Source organism: Anser brachyrhynchus (genome assembly GCF_964034855.1).
Source record: "Anser brachyrhynchus genome assembly, chromosome: 3".
In the NCBI taxonomy this organism is placed as follows: domain Eukaryota; kingdom Metazoa; phylum Chordata; class Aves; order Anseriformes; family Anatidae; genus Anser; species Anser brachyrhynchus.
In genome coordinates, this window is record NC_137696.1 from 54781442 (window position 1) to 54806562 (window position 25121).

The following is a 25121-nucleotide window of genomic DNA, read 5'->3' on the forward strand; positions in this document are numbered from 1 at the left end:
CTGCCAGCATGTATCTAAACTGTTTGAGCGGAAACCAGCTCTTATCTTACTGGTTCAGAGAAGTCCAAGATGGTTCATGGATTCTTCATTCTTAATATGGATAAGGCTGTGTCAGAAACCACATGTTGCCGTCACGTTATTCATGAAAGAGATCACAAGTTGAGGATCTTCTGTGATCTTTTGAGGTTTGATTACAGGGATCCTTCTGGGAATGCTACCATAAGCTATAACCAATTCACGTAATGTTAAAAATAAATGGCTCCCGTCTTCTACATTCTTTGACCCCAAACTCTTTCCCTGTACCAGTTCTTTTAAGTAGGTTTGGTACTCTTGTTTGTTTCTTGTTGTTTTTTTAATTGTTTTTCAATTCTTTGACTTGAAGTTCCCATTTCATTAGGGACACATGCACTTAAGCATACAAAAAATCTTTTTTCTGGACCAGTGCTTCATCTATTGCAGTATATTTTCTTCAGTGGTGGCAGTAGATGATGGTACTCAGGGAGAGCGTTTCGTTCTGGCTACTGCGTGTCACCTGTTCCTCTTCTACTTCTAGGCAGCCACATCACTGGATGAAAACTATATATATCCTTTATAGTATATCCTTGTCCTGTTCTTTTTAGTATCTGTTTTGGACATATTTCCCATTAATTTGTCTAACTTCTTGTTGTATTTGCTGTTATTTTGTCTCCACAACTACTTGTGGCAAATAGATGCCAAATGCTTACCACCAGTTCTGTTTACACAAAGAAATAAAAATCCGTGTGCCCCAAACAACAATAAAACCCAACCAAACTTCTTTAAAATCGTTTTTTCAACTGATCTCCTTCTAGGTTTAAAGTTTCAGTGGCCTTTGTTCAAATACTGATGGATTTGATGCATAACAATTCTTCACTCACTTTGTCCAGTGTCTTCGTGATTTGGAAATGTTGTCATACCTTTTTTGAGCCTCTTAACTCCTGAGTCTTTTTAATCTCTATCCATAAGACAGCTGTTGGTCATCTCTGTGCATTTTGCTGCCTCCACTATGTCTTTCTGGAGGTGTGTTGACTGGCATTGCACAAGATATGCAACATGATGAGGTTGCATCAGTGTTTTGTATTTACTTTGCTTTTTGCCCGGCCTGATGATACTCAACACTTTACTCGCTTTTTGGTTGCTGCTGCATATTGAGCAAATGATTTCAGAGACTCCCAAGATCTTTTTTTCTAAGCTGCCAGAAAAGTGGTTAGGGACTTGAATTTAGTGTATGCATTTTGAAGATCAGATGTTGTTTCAATTGCATTAAAAAAATGCTAGGTATTACCTGAAACCTAAGGTCGTCAACAGATGAGCTCTCACTTTGGATTAATGAAATAGACTGGTACAAGGAAATGAAATGGCACATTCCTCTGAATGCAAATATTTTTTTGCTGAGGTCTGTTTTTTCAAAGGCAGAGAGTCAGATAACAAAAACAGAATAACAAAGATTCCCCAGTCAGCACAGAAGCAGAACCAGTAGAGAGCCTCTGTGATACAGTGATCATTGCTATATTTTTTCAGGCACTCTCATAACCTGTATGAGGTAGAACTGAAAACTATTTGTTCTGCTCATTCCTTTCTCATACTGAAACTAGTTTGAGATGCTTCCTCTGTAATTGTGGTCTTCTCTGGTCTCCTTTATTTTTTTGTGATCTGTTTTTGATAAATTGGACCAAGTAAGAAGAGATGTACTGTATTTAGCAAAGCTGTTCACTTGTAATTCAGGGTGTGGAATGGAGTTTGCAGGGATTACTCCAAATCTTTTAAGAACCCCTTTACGTAACTCTTTTCTTCATGAATATTGTGCAAGTGCTAGAGAGTTTTATCTTCTTTTATTGTGTGTTCCCAAAGGATGAGTTCTGCCTCCATCATTCTTTTGGAGAAAATCGAACAGGTGCGATGGTTTATTATTAAACATGCAATAAGAGAAACTCTGGTGTTGTGTTAAAAGAAACCTTCTGAAACTGACTGCAGTTGCCTGCATGGACTGGCAAAGAATCCATTTTATTTTCTGTCAAGGATATTGTCATCTGGATCCTACTTCTTGTTGCTGCAGGTGGACTCTTTAGAGGAGAAGAATATTTATTCTAGTTAACTCCTGAACTATTGGATCCTCAATCCCTTGTTATTACAGCCAGTAGTCCACCCCAGGAACATCAGCAATAAATTGGAAAAATTGCATTGCCATGGCAGCTGCCCAGTCCTTTTTTCATGCAGATTCTTGAGATTAAACGCTAGGCTTAGGGATATACGTAGAAAATAGGGGAGGGAATTCTTCTTTGTTGTTGTTGTTGTTATTGTCTTTGCTATTTTTGTTTGGTTTCTCTTTTTATTTTTATTTTCAGAAGAAATAAAAGGGTAGAGAGTGGTGTAATGGCCAAGGCACCTTTGGAGGGTGTGCGTTTTTGCGTTTACAGGAGCTCTTAACCTCACCTATTAGGTGTTCCTCCAAAGTTACCATCCATCCCTATCTTCTGACCAAGATTTAGTGAATTTCTCTCATCTAGTTAGGTTAGTCTGAGGGACTAGGAAAGTATTAGGAACATAACTTCAGAAAGCAAAGCTGCTTCCAGTACCAGTCTTTCAACTTGAGCAGCCAAAAGATCTATTAACCTAAAATAGTGCTTAAGGATTTGGAGCTTTCTTTTCGGGAAAACTGCTGAAACTTAGGTTTGTGCTAATATGCATTCCCTGCAAAGTTGAGTGTTGTGCTTCAAAAAGGTATCATGCTGTTAGGAGTCCCACTTTTGCTAAAGGTCCTTATGTGTGAATTGCGTGTTTTTTTTTTCTTATGACACTCTTGTATCATCCATTTACGCTTCCGTCTGACCCATTTATTGAGCCTCATGCACATGTAGATCGCTTATTTGAGTCATTCTCCAAAGTTAGCTTGAGCTGCCTTTTTAGTGTTTTTTACTTAGATGAGGAATCCCTGTGTCAAGATGCCCACTCATTCCTCAACTCTGTCTAAATGTAAAGTCTGCTTCTTTTTAGCAGGTGACTATAATCTGGCTGAAAATTGTGTGGGGAAAGTGACTAATGTCATTAACTTTAAAACTGAGTTTTAAACTCGTTAGTGGACGAAAAGATTTATGCAAACTGGTTGGTTGTTATAGATAAAAGAAGGTAAGTTTTGTTTGTTTGTTTCCTTTAATCAGATTTGGAACCTGTGTCCTTGTATTATAAGGGCAGTGCCATGACTCCTTTTCTGGCATCACTTAAGGTGTTGTCAGTGCGTTGTCCATATCAGAGGAGACTCAGGGTTGTCTGAGCATCTGCAGTAAGGTATGAGTGCAGGGCCTGATAGGTCTGCAATGTATCAGACATTCCTTAGAGGCTTACTGAGATCAGTTTGTTTTAATAGATATTTTACTGAACGCTATTGAGCACAGTTTAATTTGGTTTCAAGGTGGCTCTTGCTTCTGTTTCTGGATTTAGGTGTTTTGGGGTTTGGGTAGTGTGGTTTTATTTATTTATTTTACTTGTATGATGTTTATTTTTTTTGGCTTCCCTTTCTGGAACGAGTATGGTGTTGTCCTCACTGTCACCCATTTATTACCAACAAGCTATCTCACGTATTTGGTTGCCCGCTGTATAATTTACTCCCCTGTGAAGTGTGAGGATACTCTAAAAGCATCCTGTAAAAAAGCAAGGATTTCTTGAAGGTCCTTCCTATTTAGTTGCTTAATGATGATGTAACATTATGTCAGGACTGATGGTGAAACATCTGTTTTCTAAAGCGATCGCAAGTGCTGTGTACTCACGGGCTGGGAAAGCTTCGTAGCCTGCTCTGCCCAGCAGTTACGTGTACGGTAACTTGTGTGGCGTGAGCAGCCTCTTCTGGTTCCTCAGCGAATGAAGGGCAGCCGTAGCTGTACTTTGTGGTTGTCAGATACACCGTGATGGAGCTAATGACGGATGGCTGTTTGTTGGGTGCCCCTACTGTAACCCCTCTCTCTCTGCAGGATAGATGTGAGGTGCGCGTAGGAAGCTGCATGGGTCTATTGGACTTCTAGCCCACGTGGGCTGTTACCTAAATGAGTGGGCACAGCCCAGAGAAAGGGAGAATATTCTAAAGGTCTTATCAAAGAGCTATTTTTAATACTTGCTTATGCTAATATATTTTACACTACAATTTTCATCTTCCTTGTTAAATGAATGTGTAAATAGAAAAAATGATTTGTGCCAATGCTTGATGGTCTAACACAATAAAACTCTATTTTCCAATTAGTTTCATAATGTTGTCACTGGCAATTTTGCTTTTGCAAACAAGTTGTTTTATAAGTTTCAGAAAAGTAAACTAAAGCCATAAGTCATTAGGTAAACATTCTTACATTTATTTTCACTTTTTTGGAATTTATACATTTCTTCTGTATTACTAAAGTTTTAGCTGAAAAGTCCTGACACAATGAATAAAAATATGACTTCCTCTCCCCTTGAAGCAGCTGGTTTGCAACTTGAAGAATTCCTGAGATCCTAAGTATAATATCTTGATTAGTGAATGGATCATGCTTATGATTTTCATGCAGTCAGTAAAAATATATGCTATTATAAATGTGTGATTCACTTGGGTGTAAATTAAAACTTTCTGTACTAACAGAGACTTCACTGATTCAGTCAAATCATTACCTCTAGTGGTATATTTTCGTTAAGTTAGTGAAACAGGTCAGCAAGAATTTAGGATTAGTAGTAACCGATGAGAGAATAGTAAATGAGATGGTTTTAAAGACATTATTGAAACAAGTGCATCATTTTCCAGTCAAATATTACTTTGGGTCATTTATTTTTTTATTCTTTATTATAGTTTTATTTATTATTTGGGTCATTTTTATTTATTTACTTATATTTTTTCCCCATCTAGACTTTATACAGTCTATATTTTACTACCTTGGAATTAATCTGATATGATTTTTTTTTTTTAAGTAGCAATAATTTGCATGTTTTCTATTTTGCAATTCCATCTCCTTTTGAGGGATGAATATGCCTCAAAGGAGATAGGCTAGGAGTTTGTGTAAGGATTTGCAACCTTGAATGGATCAGATTCTAGACAGGGACGAAGCACTCCATCTGAAAAAATGTTAAAAACATAACAATTTGATGCCATGAATAAGAAAAAGGAAGACTGATGTAAAAATATGTTAGCGTCAAATGTATGTGGTGGTGGTGGTGTAATTTTAAATAATGATTGATGGTGTCTGGCAGTTGTGTCCTGTGCTTTCTCTGCTTGTGATTTTCCATCTGCAGTTTCGAAGCAGAGAGCGGCTGTGCGGCGTTTCTCACTGCTATCAGTGCAGTGGTTAGTGTATGCTGTCACGCCAGGTATGTGCACTTCCAGGAGCCTCCGTGCCTGATACAGAAATGAGTCCCATGCTCTGATTGAAAAATAGACTTGGATTAACCCCTTCCCCCCCCCCCCCCCATGCTGCAGCAATGTCTCACTACCTTCTAAACTGGGAGTGAAAATTATTACTGAGGAGTTAAATATTGCATTTTAGAAGTAGTACCTTCTCTTAGATTTATTTTCTCCTCTAGAGTTGGGTGCTTAGTAATTCTGGCAACTTTTCAGTATGAGTAAAAATGAATGAGAACTTTGTACAATATATAGTTCTTTTAATTGTGGGGATTTAGGAAGCTTTTAGGCTTGAGTCATTAAAACAGGTAGTGCTTAGCTTTCTTACATCGATCTGCTGAGTCATTATGAACAGCACTTTCAAAAGTCCATTTCTATGTATTTTTCTAATTAAATACACAGAGAAGGGAGATGTGTATTCATCACAAGAATCTGAGAGTTCTACTTCAATATTTAAATTTTAAGTCTGAGAGAGACTGCAAATTATTTCAAGGTTGAGACAAAAAGTGTAGCTGGTAAAAGCACTGTCTGGTTACTTGTCACTAGTATCTGTGAATTGACAGAAAAATAACATTTTAATTTGCTTTTTTTTTTTGACATAGTAAAGTCTGGCAATGGCCTTTTAAGCTGTTGGAGAAAGAAAAAGCTGAAGGAGGCTACTCAGAGCATTACATAAGTGGATAGAGGGGACATTGCAAATGCACACAGGGTTTCAGGATTTTTTAGGGATTCTTACTTTAGGGAAAGGCATTAACTGGAGTTTGCACTTGTGTGTAAATGTAAGGCTTTATTTACAAATTATAACAGTCTGGAATTTAAAAACAGAAGTGAGGGAAGAGGGAGAAAAACACAAAGCTGAGAAGAGCTTCATATAGCATATAGTTAAGTCCCTGAAAATGCACCTGTAGCCCTGGAGGAGTGAGCATGCTCGTAATATCCTTGTTAAGTGCACTTAAACTGGCATTTGGTCCGAGACTGGATTAGCTGAGTGATGTCCTTCTTCAGTCTCCTGGAACTCGAGGTGGGAAAATACATAATCAGTCTCTTAGTTTTGGCATATTCTCTTAGTTGAATTCCTGGTGTCTCACTAAGGTTTGATGGCTGTTTGTCAGCTAGCACTGCTAACCTGCACTTAAGACACTTGAAGTGGAGCTTCTCCCCTGGGTAGGTCTCTGAGTAATTTTCTTCCCCTTGGGCCAAAAGACACCACTGCCATTGCCCTCCTCTGTGAGGGACTTGACTGACTGCATCCAGAAACTGTTTCTGGTCCTCATGCTGCTCTTGTGGATTGAGTTGAATGGTGTATATGTTGGATTCAGTACATGAGGCCTTAGGGGACTTTTAGAAGTCAAGTGGAGTCATACATAGCCTTACACAGTAGTTTCTTGTAAAGCATGATCAGCATCTGCATGCTCAGCTTTGCTGCTGTGACTGCTCCCAGAGCCACTGTGCACTGGACGTGCGCACCAAGCCCACACAGCAGGCTTCCTGCCAAGGGCAGTACGCGAGTAGGAGGCATCAGAAGCACTGAAAGTATGACAGACTTTCCAGTGGCAAGGCAGATCTGTAAAGCTGTGTGCTGCTGACATTTTAAACACAGCTGTGAGGTCCTGCATCCAGACTGAAGAGGGAACAGCATCCTGCTAGCAGAAGTATTTTCCCTTATTCATGAGTATTTAAGTCTCTTAGTTCTTCATTCTCTGTGAGCTCCTGATGATCAAACTCTCTCCATTTTCCTTTCATACATAACAGATAGGGTACATTCATCCAGCAGTGCAGCATAGATACCTACACTAGTGACAAACATATTTTTCAAATAAGTGAAATTAGCCCATGCAGAGGTGTGGCTGTCAGCAGTTTTATTGCTCTTACATAATAAACAAACTCGGGCACTTTTCATGCTGCCTTACGTTGGTGTGTTTAGAACTCAGTTCAGTTCATTTGCTTGATATGAGGAGGAGGATGGCTCCTATGCAGAAGTAATCTGAAATTTGGCGCTCCCAAATTTTCCCAGATGTCCCTCTGAGCTAAGTATACTCCCAGTTGTGAGAAGCTGGGAGTGAGGCACATAAAGCTGCTTGTGCCCAGGTAAACCAAGTAATGTTGTTTTTCTTCTTCATTCCCTAACTCAGAAACTTCCTTTATGGCACTGGTGTGCTTCATCATTCCGCCTTTTATTCCATATTCATACTCAGAACGTTTTTGTTACCTTTCCTGTTATTTGAAAGGAATATTTTAGAAAAGCAAGTCTTTAATGTACATGAGTCCACAAAATTGAAACCCTATGATTTTCACCCATTCTATCTAATGGATGTGTTTGGATTGTTCTCTGAACAATAAGGAAGAAGAAAAAAAAATATATAGAATAAACCTTTATTTTAATTGCATTTGACTCACATTGTGGGGAGGGAAAGTTTATGATCAGACTGTCATTGCCACTGCATCAAGGCTGTAGTCACACCCTGACCTTTTGATTGTCAGTTTGTAGCTTTGATATTACATGTAATTAAAAGTAAAATATTACTTTGGCAGTGCTGAGATGATCAGCTCTGGACATATACAGATGGAAGCTATCTGAAAAGCTGCTCATAGAGATGTGCGTACTTAATTTATGTCCAGTCTTCCATGCCAAACAAGGGTTGTACTGAGAAACTGGGCTAAAAGATGAACCATTATTTGCAATAATAAACATCCAAACCTAACACTTACCGCTTAAGAAAAAAAAGCCCTAAATTCTGCTACAGATCTAATTCTGTGAGCTTAGGTAATGTGCTATGCTGGCACTGCCCTTATTGGAGAAAGGAGGCTGAGAAGTGGTTCCTTAAAAACTACATCTCTGATGCTCAGCACCTAGTTTTGTTTTGTCAATCCACAAAAGTGAGACAATCCTGCAGCGGTGCTTCGCTCTGCACAGAGGCACTACGGGAACTGACCGGGCAGCATCTTCTCCAACACCAGTGATGTGCAAGCGATCTGCAGTTTTCTCTGTCGTGCTGCATTTGGGATGCTCTGAGATAGCTCAGACCTTGAATGCAGCAGACACAGATGAGCAGAGAGGAGGTGATGCATATGGGCAGAGAGAAACGTGCCGAGGAGTCTGAAGCTACAAGGCAGTCATGCTTGGTTTAAATTACTCATTTCCAATAGGTCAGCCTTGTTTGGGGTGGTTTTCTTATGATCTTGTGCTCTTCCATATCAGCATGCAGCTAATGCCTTCTGACATTTCTGGCTGCTAAGAGATTCTTAGTCTGGTGAGCATAATTTAGCTCCAGTTATTCAAACCCTTTCTTCACTCAAGTCTTCCAATTTATGCTTCTCATGGTGATGGTGCAGCAGCACTGACAGAGGAGGAGAATTATTTATTTCAACACTGGATCTAAAATTGTGGAGTAAATGTGCATGAAGGAACGGCTGGTAGTAAACACAACACAGGATATACGAACAAGCAAAAACCCGTGTTATGTAAAACTGATATTTACTGAACTTTTTTCACTGGAGAGTAAATGAAAGAACAAACACAGGGCAGATGTGAATCATATTGCTTAATGCTATCCTGGAAAATGTTCAGGTATACGATGATGCATGTGGTCTAAAAATCTCTACAGAGCAATTAAACATGCTTACCAGATTTTGATTATAGTTGTACGTAAATGTGAAGAGATTCCTGAGAAAGCAATTACTTCTCTTCTGAGCAGTGTAGCTGTTGCGGCCTGTCCCTGACTACCTGGTATTCTGCTGCAAAGGGGGAATCCAGCAGCAGAGGACAGTCCCAGAGTTGACTTTTTAGTAATTATTCAGTTGTCTGTCTAAACCATTTCTTTCTGAAGAGAAACCAAAGTGACTGTTCCTGAGGAAGAGGAGTAATTAGCTTTGACGGGATTCCTGCTTCTGAAAGGATTTCCAGTAGCAGTCCCCTATCGTGTTGCATGGATGCATACGCACACAACTGAACCCAGAAACTAGGACAGAAACACTAGAGGTAGCGCCAAATTGTAGCTGGTCCCTAGCATTTGGTTGCTGATGCCCAAGTTTTATCAGAGCTCTGGTGCCTGTGCTTCCTCCCGCAGAGGGGAATATTTCTCCCCTTAGGCAGCTGTCAGACGGGAGATGCTCAGCTGAGGCTTCTTGCAGTGATCTCACTTTTCTGGTTATTTATAATTCATAGATGACATCATGTTGTACAACCCATTTTTTTGATGATAGCAATTCATCGTCAAGGACCCTGATGTGCACTTGCACTGAAGAGGCTGATGTTACAGGAAACCTCTTGCATATTTGAGACATTGGCATGTTCACAATGCAAGTGCTTCCTGTCTTTGTACATTAAACAAATATTCATAGGACTTCATGCTGTAACGTTGCTTCTGAGTGTCTGGAGTGTGAACTGCAGATAATAAGTCTTTTTCAAGACCTCTGCAGTAATATAAGAGGTACCACTTAATAGTAAAGTAGCTTATGAGACCAAGCAGAATAGATCTTTTCTCATTGATGTTTATTTGAAGAAATGCAGAGGAAATTTTAATCCCTCAAAAGGAGGAAGAGGCAACTTGAGTTTAAGACCACTCTCAAGAACAGCAGTGCAGCACCCAACTTGTTCGTAGTATTATCCCAGTTTGAAGCCAGAATCTGATGGTCTGTTAACACTGCCAGTTCATCGGTGCCCAGTAAAAATAAAGACTAAGCGAACCCAGGCTCGTCTGTTGCTGGCAAGCAAAAGGGAAGAATTTGTCTTTCCTATAGAAGGGGTAGATGGTTGGTATCGAACGGTGCAGGGAAATGGTGCACGATGCTGCAGATGTTATGTGGTCACTAGTGCTAACACAATATTTGAGCGCTATTGTGAAATTGAGTAATCATTTAATACGCAGCAGATGTTTTACGTGTCTTGTGTCAGGCTGAAGGCATTGCTTGGTTAGGAAGCATTTAAAAACATTATTTTTTTCATGCTTTGTCCCTCCCCTGCGTTTCCCTTGGAATATTTTCTGGTACAAACAGCAGAAGTTATACCAGTTGCTACTCATAAAGAGGAGACAAATTTGACTGTCTGTCAGTGTTTCCACTATAATCTTGTTTGGGGCTTATATAACTCAGTAGTAAAACTTGCCCAAAGCTACGCTGTTCTGTTATGCATTGCAGTTTCCCTGTTTGAAACTAATTAGAGTTAGCATAGAGGACACACAGTTCCTTTGCTTCTTCAAAGGAGGTTAAACGTTGTTGGAGATGGAGGAAGAGATGTAACTTCTGTTTTGTAAATAGATATATAAAACAATTCAATCTGAAATGGAAAGATCCTTATTTTGATGATACATTGCCTCATCTTAAAGGTTGATTTTAGAGAGTATAGTGTCTTAAAATACCTTTGAAATAGAGTTACTGCTGTGCTTTATTTGGAATTCTACAATGCTGTTTTGCTGTGAGTTTTTGCCTTTTTTTTTTTTTTGGCAGACAATTCAAAACAACGTTGCATTTTTTGCTTACTAATTTCTTAGTGTCAGTCCTCTTTGTCTGGACAATAGCTATTGTACGTTTTATAATAAAGATTCTGGTTCGCCCATAACTTTCTGACTTTCTTATAACCTGCTTCTGACAGAGCAGCAGAGACTGGGGGTACAGGCTAAAAAAAAAGAAAAAAAAAAAGGGAAGAACTAGAGGGGGTTATTTCTCTCCCTATCTTCTATCAATCACAAATGTACATGAATGCCTGTGGTAATTTTTTTTTTTTAATTTGAAGTTGGATTCTTCATGAAACGTGATATATTTGCCCTAGAGTTGCATAGATAGAGGAATTTAGTCTAATTCCACATACTTAGAGAGTTGTCTTAGGAATTACTGACAATTTCCATGCTGATCGTATAGGTGTTCTCAAATCACTTTCGTTTCCTACTCTATAGGAAGATGCTTTCAGTCTGCATACGCTGCCAATATTAAAGCCATTATGTTGGTAAGAATGGTAGATCCCCCACATACGTTTCGCATCAAATGGCAGAAAGTCTGACGTTACTTCTTTTGGCACATATACCTAAAGTGTCATGGTTGGCAAAACTTTTTTCTTCAAAACAAACTTTTAGTTAAAAAAAATAATAAAAAAATCACTGCTGTTCACAGACAGACAGGACAAAGTTGCTTCTCTTGTATCCAAAAAAAAAAAAAAAAAGAAGAGGAATAAAAAAAAGAAAAGGCTGGAAGTTGTGGATTATTTTCTTCTTGGACAAATGGTTGGCCTTTTGTCATCATCCCTTGCATTACTTGTGATACTAATGGAGGCCAACTAATTTTCCTAAAAAGAGGCTGGAGGACAGAGGAGATTGTTGGGGTTTCCTGCATATATTGTTTCTACTTGGTCCGTTTAAGTGTTATTTTTCTAAAGGGCTGTCCAGAACTTCTAAATCACGTACTTGTGTTTAAAGTCTGCCGCTTATGATGAAGAGCCAGTGGTAGCCTGGTGGCTTGCAGCTCTCACCCTCCCTCCAAAGTGAGTATTGCTGGGGTCATGGGTTTGAGCCCTGGCCTGAGAGGCTTACGCAGGTTGCTTGTTAGAAGGCTGGTTAGCTCAGTTGATTAGTGTGGTGCTAATAAAACGAGGGGCCTGGGTTCAATCCCTGTACAAGCCAGAGGTAAATTTGGGAAATGACTGTCCAGCTTTGGTGAAGCTGCACCTTGAGTACTGCGTTCAGTTTTGGGCTCCTCACTACAGGAAGGACAGCGAGGCGCTGGAGCGTGTCCAGAGCAGGGCTACGAAACTGGTGAGGGGTTTGGAGAAGCGGCTGAGGGAGCTGGGATTGTTCAGCCAAGTTTCCACCTGTGGTTCCGTTTTCTGTACCTTGAGAGTTGGCGCTGAGGTGTGCCTTCTCTGGAATAAGGAGGACATCAGCACTGATGAGCTGCTCTTCCATCAGCAGCGGGCGACACTTGCTGCCTGGCTGGCATCAAGTGTGTTTGGATAGTGACCGCTGAAGGGCTTTTGTGGTCTCATCGAGTATATTAGGGTTTTATAATTAATCAGGATTAGAGCACAGTGAATTAATTTAACAGCTATATGTGTAAATGTTTGTGTCCTTAAAAAAAAAGGGGGGGGGGGGGCAGAGGAAGTATTCGTGGACCATGTAGATGACATATAGATGCCATTTTCTTCTCAAATTTATTTTGAACCCTGGCCTCATGTAGTTCACTGCTGAAGTGCTGTTTGGATCTGATCTAAAATGGAGCGTTTGATCACCTGCAATTGTTAAAAGCAAGCATGTGAGCCTGTGTTAACATCACAACTTGCTGGTTCGCCATGGTTATTCATTTTAGCACAAACTGTGTAATCTTATTTAGGAAAAATCCAAAGTAGAGTTCTATGCTCATTTCTCTTCTGCCCTTCAAACCTAGTCCAGACTTTCCTTTAAGATTTAAAGAAAAAAAAAAAGTCTAGTCTTTCAAGGTTGTTGATACAGGATGGCTGTCATGTTTCCATAGTAAAGGTTGGTGGGATTAATTTTCCTTCACGAAAAGCACATTGTAGTCCTTTGATGTAAAACTGAATGTGTACTTACAAGCGGTTTGGCATTTGGAAATTGGTTCCACTGCTGGCAGTATGATTATTGCTGTTGTGTAAAAGTAAATACTTTTTCCCATCACCCAAACAGTAGAAAGCTTCAAGAGTTTCTCTTTCTGTCTCTGTCAGACTCCGCACTCTGACTCAGGCATTTTTGCTGTCTGTGGGGTGCAATGAATTCGTACATGAAATCCTGATAAGGTACATTAAATGGGTATTTTTTTTTTGTAACACCACCATTTAAAAGATTATTTTTTCCTGTGTATAGCAATGTAAAATTAACCTTTTTTTCATCTACTTCTTTTATGTATTTTTATGAGCCATCAAATTTAATGATTCTTCTGCCCTTTTTTAGCTGTGGTCTTATAATGGCTTCAGACCAAAATATGCTGAGTTAGCTTAGAAGCTGGCTCAATGAGTAAAAGAAGCATTGTACTGTAGAAAGTTTAATTTATACAATACTTGGCTTGCTTTGCTCATTACAATGCTGGAGCATGTAATTATGAAAGAAAACCGGTTTGCTGTCCCTTAAAAAGTCCTGTATCAATATTGTAAATGATAAGGGAGGAAGCTTAATCTTAGAAAGAGGAACCCTCTCTTTGTACAGCAAAATGTAAAGTATGAATTAAATATTCTAAAATGGCTTTCTTGAACTAGAAGGAGGAGAGGAAAATATATATATATATATTTTGAGAAATCCAAACAGGATATGATATCATTCTGAGGGTTTGAAAAGATCATTCAGTTGGGAATTCGTGTGAACACAGATCTTTATCTCTTCAGATAACTTTTGTGTAAAGAACAACAACCATAAAATTTTCAAAACTCTGTTCTGAAGACAACAGCTCAGTGGTGCACAGTGTGTTTTTTTCCAACACAGTTCTAAATCAGATAGTTACAACCATCCCACACTTTGCACTACCTACAGCTTCGCTCTGTAAAGCCCTCCAAACTTGTCAGGCTAGCCAAGGCTTGGTTATCATTGACCCAGAAACACAAATAATAAAGTTTTGTCTCGGTGGGCCGGGAAATAAAAACTCCAGTTACGTAATATTACCGGTGCTGGAAGACACTAATGAACATCATTACGCTTTATTTTTTGTAACCTTTGCTCAATTAAGCAGCGTCTTCCTTCATCCCCAGTTGATTTTAGCTCCTGTAACATCTCGAGTGAATGCAGGACGTGCAGCAGTTCTTCCTTCACAAAAGGAAGAGAGGTTCTTTTTAATGACTGGGAAATCATGAACTGTGTGAAAATCCATTTTTATTTTATTTTGCTTCTTAAGAAGAAGTGTGACCTCATGCTTTTTAATTCAAGAAATGCTTCTAAATGTCCTTTCTAGTGCAATGTATATTAAAATTAAGCTTTCCTCTGTCATCACGATATAGCATCAGATTCTTTTCTGGTGCCCAAATGAGTCCTTTCAGAGTCTTTGCAAGGTTATTTTAAGTGGAAAACTTTCGAAAGGGCTTCAAAATGTCATTTTTTTTTTCTTTTAAAAAGCTGTTAAAGGAAAATGAAGAAAATAGCCTTACCATTTTTGAACTACTTTTAACAAGTTCAGAAGGAAGTCAGTTACCCTTTCTTAACTAAGGTGTCAGCACACAGACACAGTTTGAGATTATTAGTTTTTAAAAAGTGATGTTTCTGTAAGTCTGAACAGCAGATGATATAACACATCTTTAGCTCTCCATCTTTGGCTTTAGGCTGTGCTACTTTAAAGCTCTTTGTTTAAAAACTAGCTATAGATGCTTATTTCAAGTAATGCATTTCTATAAAAGTACACACGGGGTGGGTGATACTTTCAGTGCATAGCCATGAGCACATCCTCTCATCGGTAGACGGGAGTGGGAAGAGAAATTTTCAAGAGATGAATAGTCTCAGTGAAGAAATACCCCTATTTCTGACCTGAAGCATCAGTTTTGAGAAATCATGGAGGAAGTCTAAAGTAAGCTAACAGTTCTTGGCCTTCTGGTAAAAGATTATCAGTATGCATAGTCTAATTTTCTCTTTTGCCCACATCTGTGCTCTTATATTCCTGTTGATTTTGTTTCGCCATGTGTGGGCACCCTGCAGTCTTCACTGCTCACTTGCCTTTGGCCCTTTCTTTCTAAGAAGCCTTTTGCACATGACGTGGGATATTCCTCCAAACTTTCAAACTGAATTTGAGATTCTTCCATTTAAAAAAGTGAATCTGAAATAATCAAGATGTGTTAATTACTGAGGCAAACAGCTTTCTGTGCTTTTCCCTATGATCTTTGCCTTCCTTTCCTTATTCTGGTGTTGGTCATTGATGTCAAAGATTACCTGAACACATTGGATGGGGTCTCAGCTACAGAGCCCGGTGTGCTGCAGATGCCTCTATGTATCTCCAGGTATTAATGGTTATACATTATGCACCATTTTTCTCTTTCTCTCTTTCTCTTGCCATATGGATTAAGTAGGAAGTAATATCAGGCAAGTGCATGGTAAGATGCACTGTCTCAAATATTATTCTAGAAAGCATTCTTTATAAATGCATTCTATATCAGCTGCAGCAGATGCGTTATAAAATTGATTTTCACACGGAGATGTGTCCAGAGACCAAAATACCTCCTTCTGAAATTGTATACGTGTGTTATATTAAATAGTGTCTGCCACGAAGGAGCAGCTTTTAAGTGTTACGCTTATTTTGTCTTTCTAGTTGATTCTTTAATGATGCAGACAGATGGCAGAGACTCTGTCATAACCTTGATCTCTGTGTGATCTTTGTAAACAACCTTGTCTCCGAGTTTTCTCAATTATCCCACTTATTCTCCCTCTCCTACCATATGCCACGGACGATTTTTCCATTTCATTTTAGTGTATACAAGTAGCAGAAGCTTTTCAAGCACCTGGTGCAGAGTAAAGATGACTAAGTAATTAAATGCTACGGGAGCTGCTGATTGGCACATAAAGCTACAGCGTGATAACCAGAGACAAGTTACAGTAATGTGCGTCTTTACTTCCTTGAAGGAGTGCATAATGGGACCTGCTTTAAATATCTTCTGTTTTTAAGAAATACCCCATGTGTTTTCTTTGAAATTAGCTTTGTCTTCATCTGCTGGAGCTGTTAAGCTGGTCTGCTCCTCGAATTACTCTGTACAAGCCTGTACCATTAGAAAGAGGAAAAAAGAGGCTGTAAATCAAGAGTGTGTAATTTTGGAAGCTCACTTACTATGCTTGAAATATGATTTTATGACAATTGAATGAAATATATACTTACAGGGTATACTAAACTGTGTAAAAATTCATGAGTAGCAAAAGTTTTGCTAGCATTTTTTTTTTCAAGAGTGGAGAAGTCTTACATTATGAAGTATTTGCAACAGAAGTCTTAGAAGGTCGTGGTTTAGGCAAATTCCTTGTCTATAAATCGAGTCAATAAGTCAGAAAATGTTGGCTTGTAAGAAGAGTTCCTTTCTATATTAGAAATCGTAAGCATCTATAATTAAGAGAGGGCAAACAGATTAGATTTATAACAGAGTAAATGGCATATAGATTCAGAAGTTCTAATGTGAAAAGCATGCATTTCCCAGTTACTGAAAGGGGAACAAATCAAAGTGGAGACTAAATCAATGACTAATAATGGTTATAAATCAGGTATATAACACTTTGTGGTTTTCTCCCCTACGGGAATCAATGGTAGATGGCAGAAGGATGGTGTGTGGTGGGTTCTTGAGTTATGCTGTCAGTCAGGTAACCTGAAGGATCTCCTTCATGCTTGCAAAATGAATGCTGCAGCACTGTTGCAGTTGTGGCTCATCGTGAAACTGCATAAAACATTTCAAGAGAGTAGTTTTGTTAGCCCTTGTTTATCAGTGGAAGAATTCTTTCAGGACTCAGAGGAGGATTTTTTTTTTATTTATTATTCTTGACTAGTATTATTTAAGGTCAGTTCTGAAAACTACGTCAACACTGTATCAGCACATCAGATTCTAGGCTTCTGTTTTGGTTTTTTTGTTTGGTTGGTTGTTTTATTTTCTTTTTTTGTAAGAATGAAAAACTAATAAAATTAGTATTTGTTTCTCCAGGAGTAAAAATTCATTTTCTGCTTTACTTAGAACATAAGAATGAATTTAAAAATGAATGCAATAAAGCTGTTGGAAGTGTAGATATTTGACTTGGTAATCTGTCACCAGTCTTTCCCTAAGGGAAGTAAAGCTTGCATTTTACCCACTACCTAAAGCATACACTAATTATACATTTTAGAATCATAGCGTGAAATATTCTGGCATGAATTACTGCCAAAGTTGCATACAGCCCCTCTTCATGTGACCAATATAGCTTTAAAATGTCATTACACTTTTATAAATGCAAATATAATGTGTAGAAAAACTAATTGTACCAATGTACTTGGAATTCACTTTTTAATTTTGTGTTCACAGCTGCGTATTCAACACAGCTCTCCAAAAATATTTCCATCCATGTGCTTATGTTATTAGTGCCCAGCTTCAGTGGCGTGTTTTGAGATGCCTGTCTTCAGCCTTGAAAGCCTCTTGCCATGCCTTCATTTATTATTTAATGTATACAAAAAAAAAATAGTATTAATTTTCTCCTGAATTTCCCATCTAAAGGATAGCTAGCTAAAGGGAAAGTTTCTCCCTCTTCCAAATTCTGTGTAACACTCAAAGTAATACGAGTACTTTAACTGTTTTAGTCCTTAATGCCAAGTAAGGCACCCAGGGACACAGTCATATACTCCTATGCTGAAAGAAGTGCGTGCATTCTGAGTAGCCATTGGAGAGGTATCTTTGCAAAACTAAATAAAACACCAAAATACATGATTGCATTTATTATTTTATAAAAATCTTTAATACAATAATAAAATTCAGTATTGCAGCCTTTGTTGCTTGCTGGCTTTTTTATGGCTTATTTTTACTCTGTAGTGTTCTTGAAGATCTGATTTTTTCCAATGAAATCTTTCTTCAGTCCACTCAAGACAGATGATATTTGAGCTAGAGATTAGATTTATAAGTGGTTTTCTTTTTTGCTCTATTGCAAAGAGGTTTGCCTGGAAGGACAAGAGAGTATTATTGATATATCTGATTATTCTTGCATCATGTTCTCTCATTGCTGTTCTTGTTTAGTTGCAGAAAGAGAGAAAGGGAAAATAGAGTATTGTTGAAGAAATAGGGACTAAAGCAATGCAAGTTTGAGTGGCTGTTCTGAAACTACTTTTTACATCTGTAGCATAAAATAATACGCTGTAATGTAAAGAAGTCTGTACTGTGCTCAATGTGCTCTTTGCTACTAAATTATTTCAATATTTGTATTTCCTACGCAAAGTTTATTTCATGTTTAAAGATTCCATTGTCAAGCTGTATCAATGACAAGGAATGCCACAGATGATTTAGAGTTGATGAGCTATATGGGCCCAAGTCTGTAGATTGTTCATTGTCATGATAGTCTTAAAATCTCTGTGTTACCAATCTCAGTTTGAACAGCTCCAATGACAGGGATGTTGGAAGGAGAGGGGGCAGAGAATCGATGACGCGAGAGGCAAATCCCCCCAGTTCAAATAATCACTAAATAAACAATTGCAATCAGTGAAGTGAAATTCCTATATTTGTAAACAAGTCATGTAGGAAAGTAGAGAAAGGTGAGCAGAAAAAGTAGAGAAGGGCTTGTCTTACAGAAGACAGTCACGGTTCATAGTATCAAAGATAAGTTATAAGTTATCCTTTGAAAGAATGACAACCTTAACTCTTACACCATATGGAGGAATCAGGAGAAAAGAACCCTTTTCTTCTGTCTGCCCTTATTTTCCATTAGAAACTATATTCTCTAGTGAAAAGCATTTTTTCTTGTTATATACCATTGTGAACACTGGCTAACTGCTTTTCTTGAGAGAGAACTGAGCAGACTGTGTCAGCAAAATAAACTTTGATTTTGTAATTAGAGATAAAAAAAAATGTTGGAAGATTAAGCAGAGTGTTTTAATAATATTTAAAGTATCTTCATTTGTGCTTATACTGGTAGGAAGTAATACAAACAAATCAAGAAAAGCAATTTCTTTCTAGTCGAGATTGATTTATACTGAAAAATTGAATGGAAGAAAATGCTTTATAAGAAATGTTGTAATAGCTGTCTGCTCTTGAATGTTTTTTTGTTTGTTTGTTACAACAGTATGGTTACACTTAACCCTTTAGAAAAGTCATAATCACTGGAGATCAAAGCATCATGCAATTCATTTCCATTAGCATGAAAATATCTTAAATATTGATTTTTTTCCCTATATAGAAGCTTTAGTTGTTTCTGCATATAATAATTGAAGTATTTGTGGCTAATTTGAAGTATATGTTTTCAGAATGTATTCTCATTGTAAAGGTTCTGATTCTATATCATTTAAGTTTTAAAAATATTATTAGTAGGAGACAGAAACATGAGGTAGTGTTTTCTAAGGAATGTGAAGTATTTTTGCAATGCTTCTTAGCAATTGTGAAATTATCACATGAATTTTCAGTAGATGCAATCTTTTGTTATTAAAAAAAAATCTGTTGTAACAATTTACTGTATATTAGCAATCCTACTATAGCAATAATACTTGTAAGTTCAATGTACTAGTTTCAGTTCCTGTTAGGTGAGTGTTTTAAAAACCTACCGTTATCAGCTTATATTTGATTCTCCAAGTTAATTCTGTAAGAGTAACCTTTCTGGCCTTAATTAATATCTTGTTATTTCTGTTTTGTTAAATTTACCTTTATCTAGCAGTCTGAATCACTAGACAGGTCTAGTCAGAGAAGTGAAAATAGGGAAAAAGGTATAGTATCTGTTGTTTATAAGATCCAGTTACAAATGGCGTTCTTTCCTTTTGCAAAAGGCACTGAGACGTGAACTGAAGGATAAAGAGCAAACCATTCTCAATGCTGTGGACCAGGCACGAATTTTCCTTGCTGACCAACCAATTGAGGGTCCTGAGGAACCAAGAAGGAGCTTACATTCGAAAACAGGTCAGAAAATATTCTCTTCCTGTTTTAAATGGTCAAAAGGAAAGTAATAGAACTTACATGTCCCTTGTACATTTTTATATCCCGATTACTTGGTTAGGTTTGGGGATTTTCCAAACCACGTACTGGCTGCTTTTATTTCAGTGCTTTAGCCTTAAGTTATTACTACATTGCTTTGGAAGTGCTCAAGTTTTTAATGGAAGAAGAAAAATCTTTGCATTTCCTTTTCCAGTTTTTGATTCAAAATGTCATCAGTTCTTTTCTTTTTTCTTAATACAATAGCATGTGTACACCGTAAATGTAGTCAAAGCAGTAATTCAAATATGCAAATGTAAATTTTTTACGTCATTATAGCAAAATTTTGCCCCACAAATGGAAATCAATGTATTCTGTGATGCATCTCATTAGAAGTAAAATGAATCAGCTTTAGGAATGTAGTCATTACAGAGTCATAAAGATTCCAGTATTTTGATGAATTATTGCTAAGGAATGAAACACAGCTCTCCTAGAAATGATATTTGCATAATATTTGTCAAGGTATTTGTCTATATCAGAGACCAACAGGACCCTGTAACCCCAAATTATAAAAAATGTACCAAGTATCTCTGTAATTACATGGAAAATGCTATAATCAAAGTACAATTAAGTCAGAATTATTTTTCTGACATAAGCTACATTATTATAAAATCTTATTTCTTTTAATTACATAAGGATTCTTTTTGGATCTAGTAATCTGCAGTTATGGAAATACCAGTGGCAGTAAGATGTGAATAATTTAGTATTCTGTATAATTTACAAAATTGTAGCTACTTCTATAGCTATGGCATATAGTTACTTCTGTCAGGAGTTGTTTTTTCTTTCTATACGTCACTAAATCTCCATAGCAAACATTTCAGGCTTGTTCAAACAGGTAATATTTCCTTCCTCCATATTTAGTGTTACTTCTGTGCAGATTTTTATGTGATTTCCTATTCCCTAATTCAACTTTGTGTTAAAGTTTGAATATCTGGTGATTAAAGCCATTTTTCCTTGTGATTAGTTTTTGTACCGTAGCTGCAGTACTGTGCTTTACTGCTTGCTTTTTGAACTCCTGAAAGCATTCTGCTTGTCTCACACAACTTACTCACAGACTTGTTTGACATATTGCATTTAGAATGCTTTATTAGAAAACCTGCAGTTGAAAAATAGGGAAAGCTCACTTTATGTCTGCTCATTGTGTTGCAAAAGTTTGAAGTCACAGACTGTCCTCTCAAAAGCCATAGAATTACCCAGCAGAAATGCCGCCAATGCATGAAATGTTACCGATGTAAAGTGTTCATTTTCTGGCAGGGGTTGGTATCAGTGATCTAATCAGTGTTGACTGAAAGCGCAAGAACAAACTTCAGATGGTGAGATGCATCATGCATTCCTGATACGCAATTTTAAAAGTATTACTGGTGTTGTTATTTTAAACTCCTGTGAGCTACGGATGGCAATGACAGAATAGCAGGGAAGTTGATGACCATGTTAAGTTGTGTAACAGTAATGACCAGGCAGGTGGCTCTTGTCCACCCATCATATTTAAAAGTAATCAGTACGCTGAGACTGGGAAGCTTCATAGGTGTGTGCTGTGAGCTTATTTCCCTCGTCCTTCACCAAGCTCAGTAGTTCCATACACCTGTTTTGAGTGTGTGGTAGGCTAGTCTCTGCTACCAACCTCGGCTGGTTGAGGGGAGGAAATAGGAAGGGCATGAGTGAGAAAGCTTGTCACGCTTGGTCTCTTCACCAAGGTGACCAGTGGTGCAAGGGTCTGGGAAATGGAGGAGTATCTGCAGTCAGTCTAACGGTTTCTCTCTGCTGCTCTTTCTTCTCAAACCTTTGGTCTGCCCCAGTGTGCGCGCTCTGTAGGCTGCAGGAAATATCTGCTCTGCCACAGTGCTGCTTCTGCTGCCCCTCCTCTGACCCTCTGATGTTTCTCTCTTGTTCCTTCCTCCTCTGGTGTTTTCTGCCCTTTCTTGAAGCACGTTTTCCACCTTGGCAGGTGGGCTCAGCTGTACCTGCCGTGGGTCCACTGCAGAGCTGGTCACGTCTGGCATGTGGCAGCCCCTGGCCTCTTCTCACAGCAGGCCCCCCTGCCAACAGCTGGACACAGACACACTGTACAGAGTAGTGTTTCTGCAGATTAATAAACTTCAGGCCAAAAGGTGCCTTTGAATCTTCTGCTCTGATCTCTTATATAACATAATCTGTTAAATTTCGCCCACCCTTGTACGGTCTGACAAATGCCACCAATCCCCAGAAATCTACACCTCTGGACTTGAGCCCATGCAGAGACATACAGTCTTTCTTCTGAATAAGTGTTTTCAGTGAGGACTGTGAGTGCAGGCTTATGTTTGCTTTTAAAATGTTTAATGTTTTAATTCCCATCAGCCTCTTAATCATTGGTATTTTATGCAATAGATTAAAAGTTTGCTCATTAACTTCAGTGAAGTGCACTTAACATTGCTAAAGGTGAGGAGTGTGGTTTTGGATTGTGAGTTGATGGGTCTATCTTCAGAAATATTCGTGGGCAGTACGCAATGCTGTACAGTCATGATTTAAACATGCCTTTGGCTGCTTTTATAATAGAAATAGCAAAACCATGTAGGAAATAGTAATAGCATGAATTGGAAGATCACTGTTTGATTAGTTTTTACCTAATAGCAAGAGTGTTTAGGTGTGGGGTTAGGTAATCCAAAGAGATGGTAAAATATCCAGCCACTGAAGTTACACAAAGGCCCAGACAATGCAGATGCCTTGTTTCTAGGTGCATAAGAATTGAGAATCACAGAATCATTAAGGTTGGAAGAGACCTCCAAGATCACTGGGTCCAAGCATCCCCCTACCACCAATGTCACCCACTAAACCATGTCCCTAAGCACCACGTCCAACCTTTCTTTAAACACCCCCAGGGACGGTGACTCCACCACCTCCCTGGGCAACCGGTCCCAATGCCTGACTGCTCTTTCTGAGAAACAATGTCTCCTCATTTCCAGCCTGAACCTCCCCTGGCACAACTTGAGGCCGTTCCTTCTAGTCCTGTTACTAGTTTCCTGTGAGAAGAGGCCGACCCCCAGCTCCCCACACCTTCCTTTCAGGTAGCTGCAGAGAGCAATAAGGCCTCCCCTGAGCCTCCTCTTCTCCAGACTAAACAACCCCAGTTCTCTTGAGGGTACATTGAATTAAATATTCCAGAATTATTTTATTCTCTCTGCAGGTTCTTCACAACAGGGACAAAAATTTGCCATGTGATTCTGCTGTGACATCAATTCAGAGTCTCTTGTACATTACAATAAATTAAGACAATCTGAGTAACCTTTTCACATCCCCCTGAAGTGCATAATACAATCAAAACTTAATTGAAAAAAAAATTACCTCGTTAGAACATCCGCTAAAGATATTCATAATATTTAAAAATAGACCCTATCATATCTTTTCAGACATCATCTTTGAAGCTTTCTCTATTCCTTTATAATGCACACTACAAAAGGAAATTGAATCATACTCTAATTCAGTCTTTGTATTAATTGTCTGACTTCAACTAATTTGCACTTGGGCTGTTAGGTACAAAAATAATTCTGCCTAGGCATGAAGGAGACAGCAATATCTGAGAGTTTGTTTGTTTTGTTTTTGAAATAAGGAGAAACAGTAAAGTTAATTTGAATTAACCAAAGCTGTAAATTCTGAAATCTGTTAAATGTAAACAGCACTAAAGCACAGCAGATACAAACTCATTTGCAATTAGTGATCTGGGTTCCAGTTCTGGTGTGACTGGTGATTGAGAGCCTCAGAGGTTGTCAGGATTTTTTTTATCCTCTTGTTCTGATGCTCAAGTAAAAATTCACTTGTTTGTACAAAAGGCTTCTCCAGACATATATGCAAAGATGGTTTTTATCACCAGAAGATTGGATTACTGGGCACGACAGTTCTGCACTCTCTGAATCACATGAGAGACTTCAGAAGGTGGTCAGCAGCAGCATATAGTGTCCTTCTGGAGAGGTTTCTCGTTACCTGCTCATGAATCTTTTTGTAATTTCTGTGTGTAACTTCTGGTCTAATTCAAATTTTATAGATACGGTATGCATTATTTAGTAGCTGAAGTACTATTTTCTGTGGATTGTTGCTTCTGCACTTGAATGCTTGTTGCAGTATTTGAAATTGTTCATGATTCCTGATTAGGAGGAGATTGGCAATGGGGAATTCTCTGTGATCAGACCTTGACTGATGTACTTGGCTGATTTTGAATTGCTTTTGTTTTTCTTCAGTCTCTCTCTCATGCATCCCTTTACCCCCACCCCCCACCCCAATCTTTTTGTGCCAGGGAAGGCATTGTTGCAAGGACAAGGAGTGAGAGATTTAGGCAAAAAATTATAAAAATTGGTTTTGAGCTTGATTGACCAAGACCTATTTTAAGGACCTGTACATATATATACGTTCATTGTTATGTCCCCAAAGAGTATTTGTTACAGGTTCCATTGTAACCTGTTATTGTCTATAACTCTGTTGTTAATTTCAGATAAATCACAGGGATGTAAAATCAGGTTATGAGCTAGCCTGTTTTCTTCTTTTCCATGTTGGCCTTATGCTTGCCATGTTGGCCTTCAACTGTACCGTGTAGTAATTCGCATAATGGAAGACAATTCCTCAGTTTCCAGGAAACTTCCTCCTATGTTAATTTATCAGACATCAGTCTTTTCTTCTCATTTCATTTTTCTGTATTTCATTAGGGAGGCCCCATCACAAAAAATAAACTTCATCCTTTCCTTACCTTTGAATTTCTTTGAGCATCTGAATGGAGCTGATTGATAAAACCACCAGGCCAGCTGCTGAATTTTATGGATGGTCAGGATAATAAAGTTGGAGATACTCACATTTTTAGCTTTGTTACTGCTTTTCTGTGGTATAGGAGAAAACTTGAAGAATTACAGTCAACCTTTTGCACATCTTTAGATCTATGGCATAGTTACAGTTGCCTTCTTATTTCCCTGCACTGTTAATAAGGTTACTGGCTATGGGATACACAAAGGAAAGAAAAAATAATATTTTCTGTCCCTAGGATTATATAGATCAGTGATGTCTCCAGTGTATGGCTTTTCTGAAATTCTGTCCTGGAGATTCCACTGCTGTAGTGAGGGAGTGGAGCTAAATGTTTTTTGGAAGATAACACAAATTAACATTTTAGCAGATGAGGCTACTACAGTGATTCCTACTCCAACAGAGAATGTTTCCAGG

At 38.3% G+C, this 25121-nt stretch overlaps 1 protein-coding gene across 4 annotated transcripts in view; it reads left to right on the plus strand.

Annotated features, from left to right (window-relative positions):
* UTRN (utrophin) overlaps window positions 1-25121 on the plus strand; it is a gene marked incomplete at its 3' end in the record, with an annotated part of 370441 nt that overhangs the window by 257632 nt on the left and 87688 nt on the right. For all 4 annotated transcript variants that reach the window (XM_080586229.1, XM_080586228.1, XM_080586227.1 and 1 more), the window contains one exon: window positions 19745-19874. In XM_080586229.1, the coding sequence (XP_080442355.1) occupies window positions 19745-19874 (130 nt within the window). The remainder of the gene's footprint in view (window positions 1-19744; window positions 19875-25121) is intronic.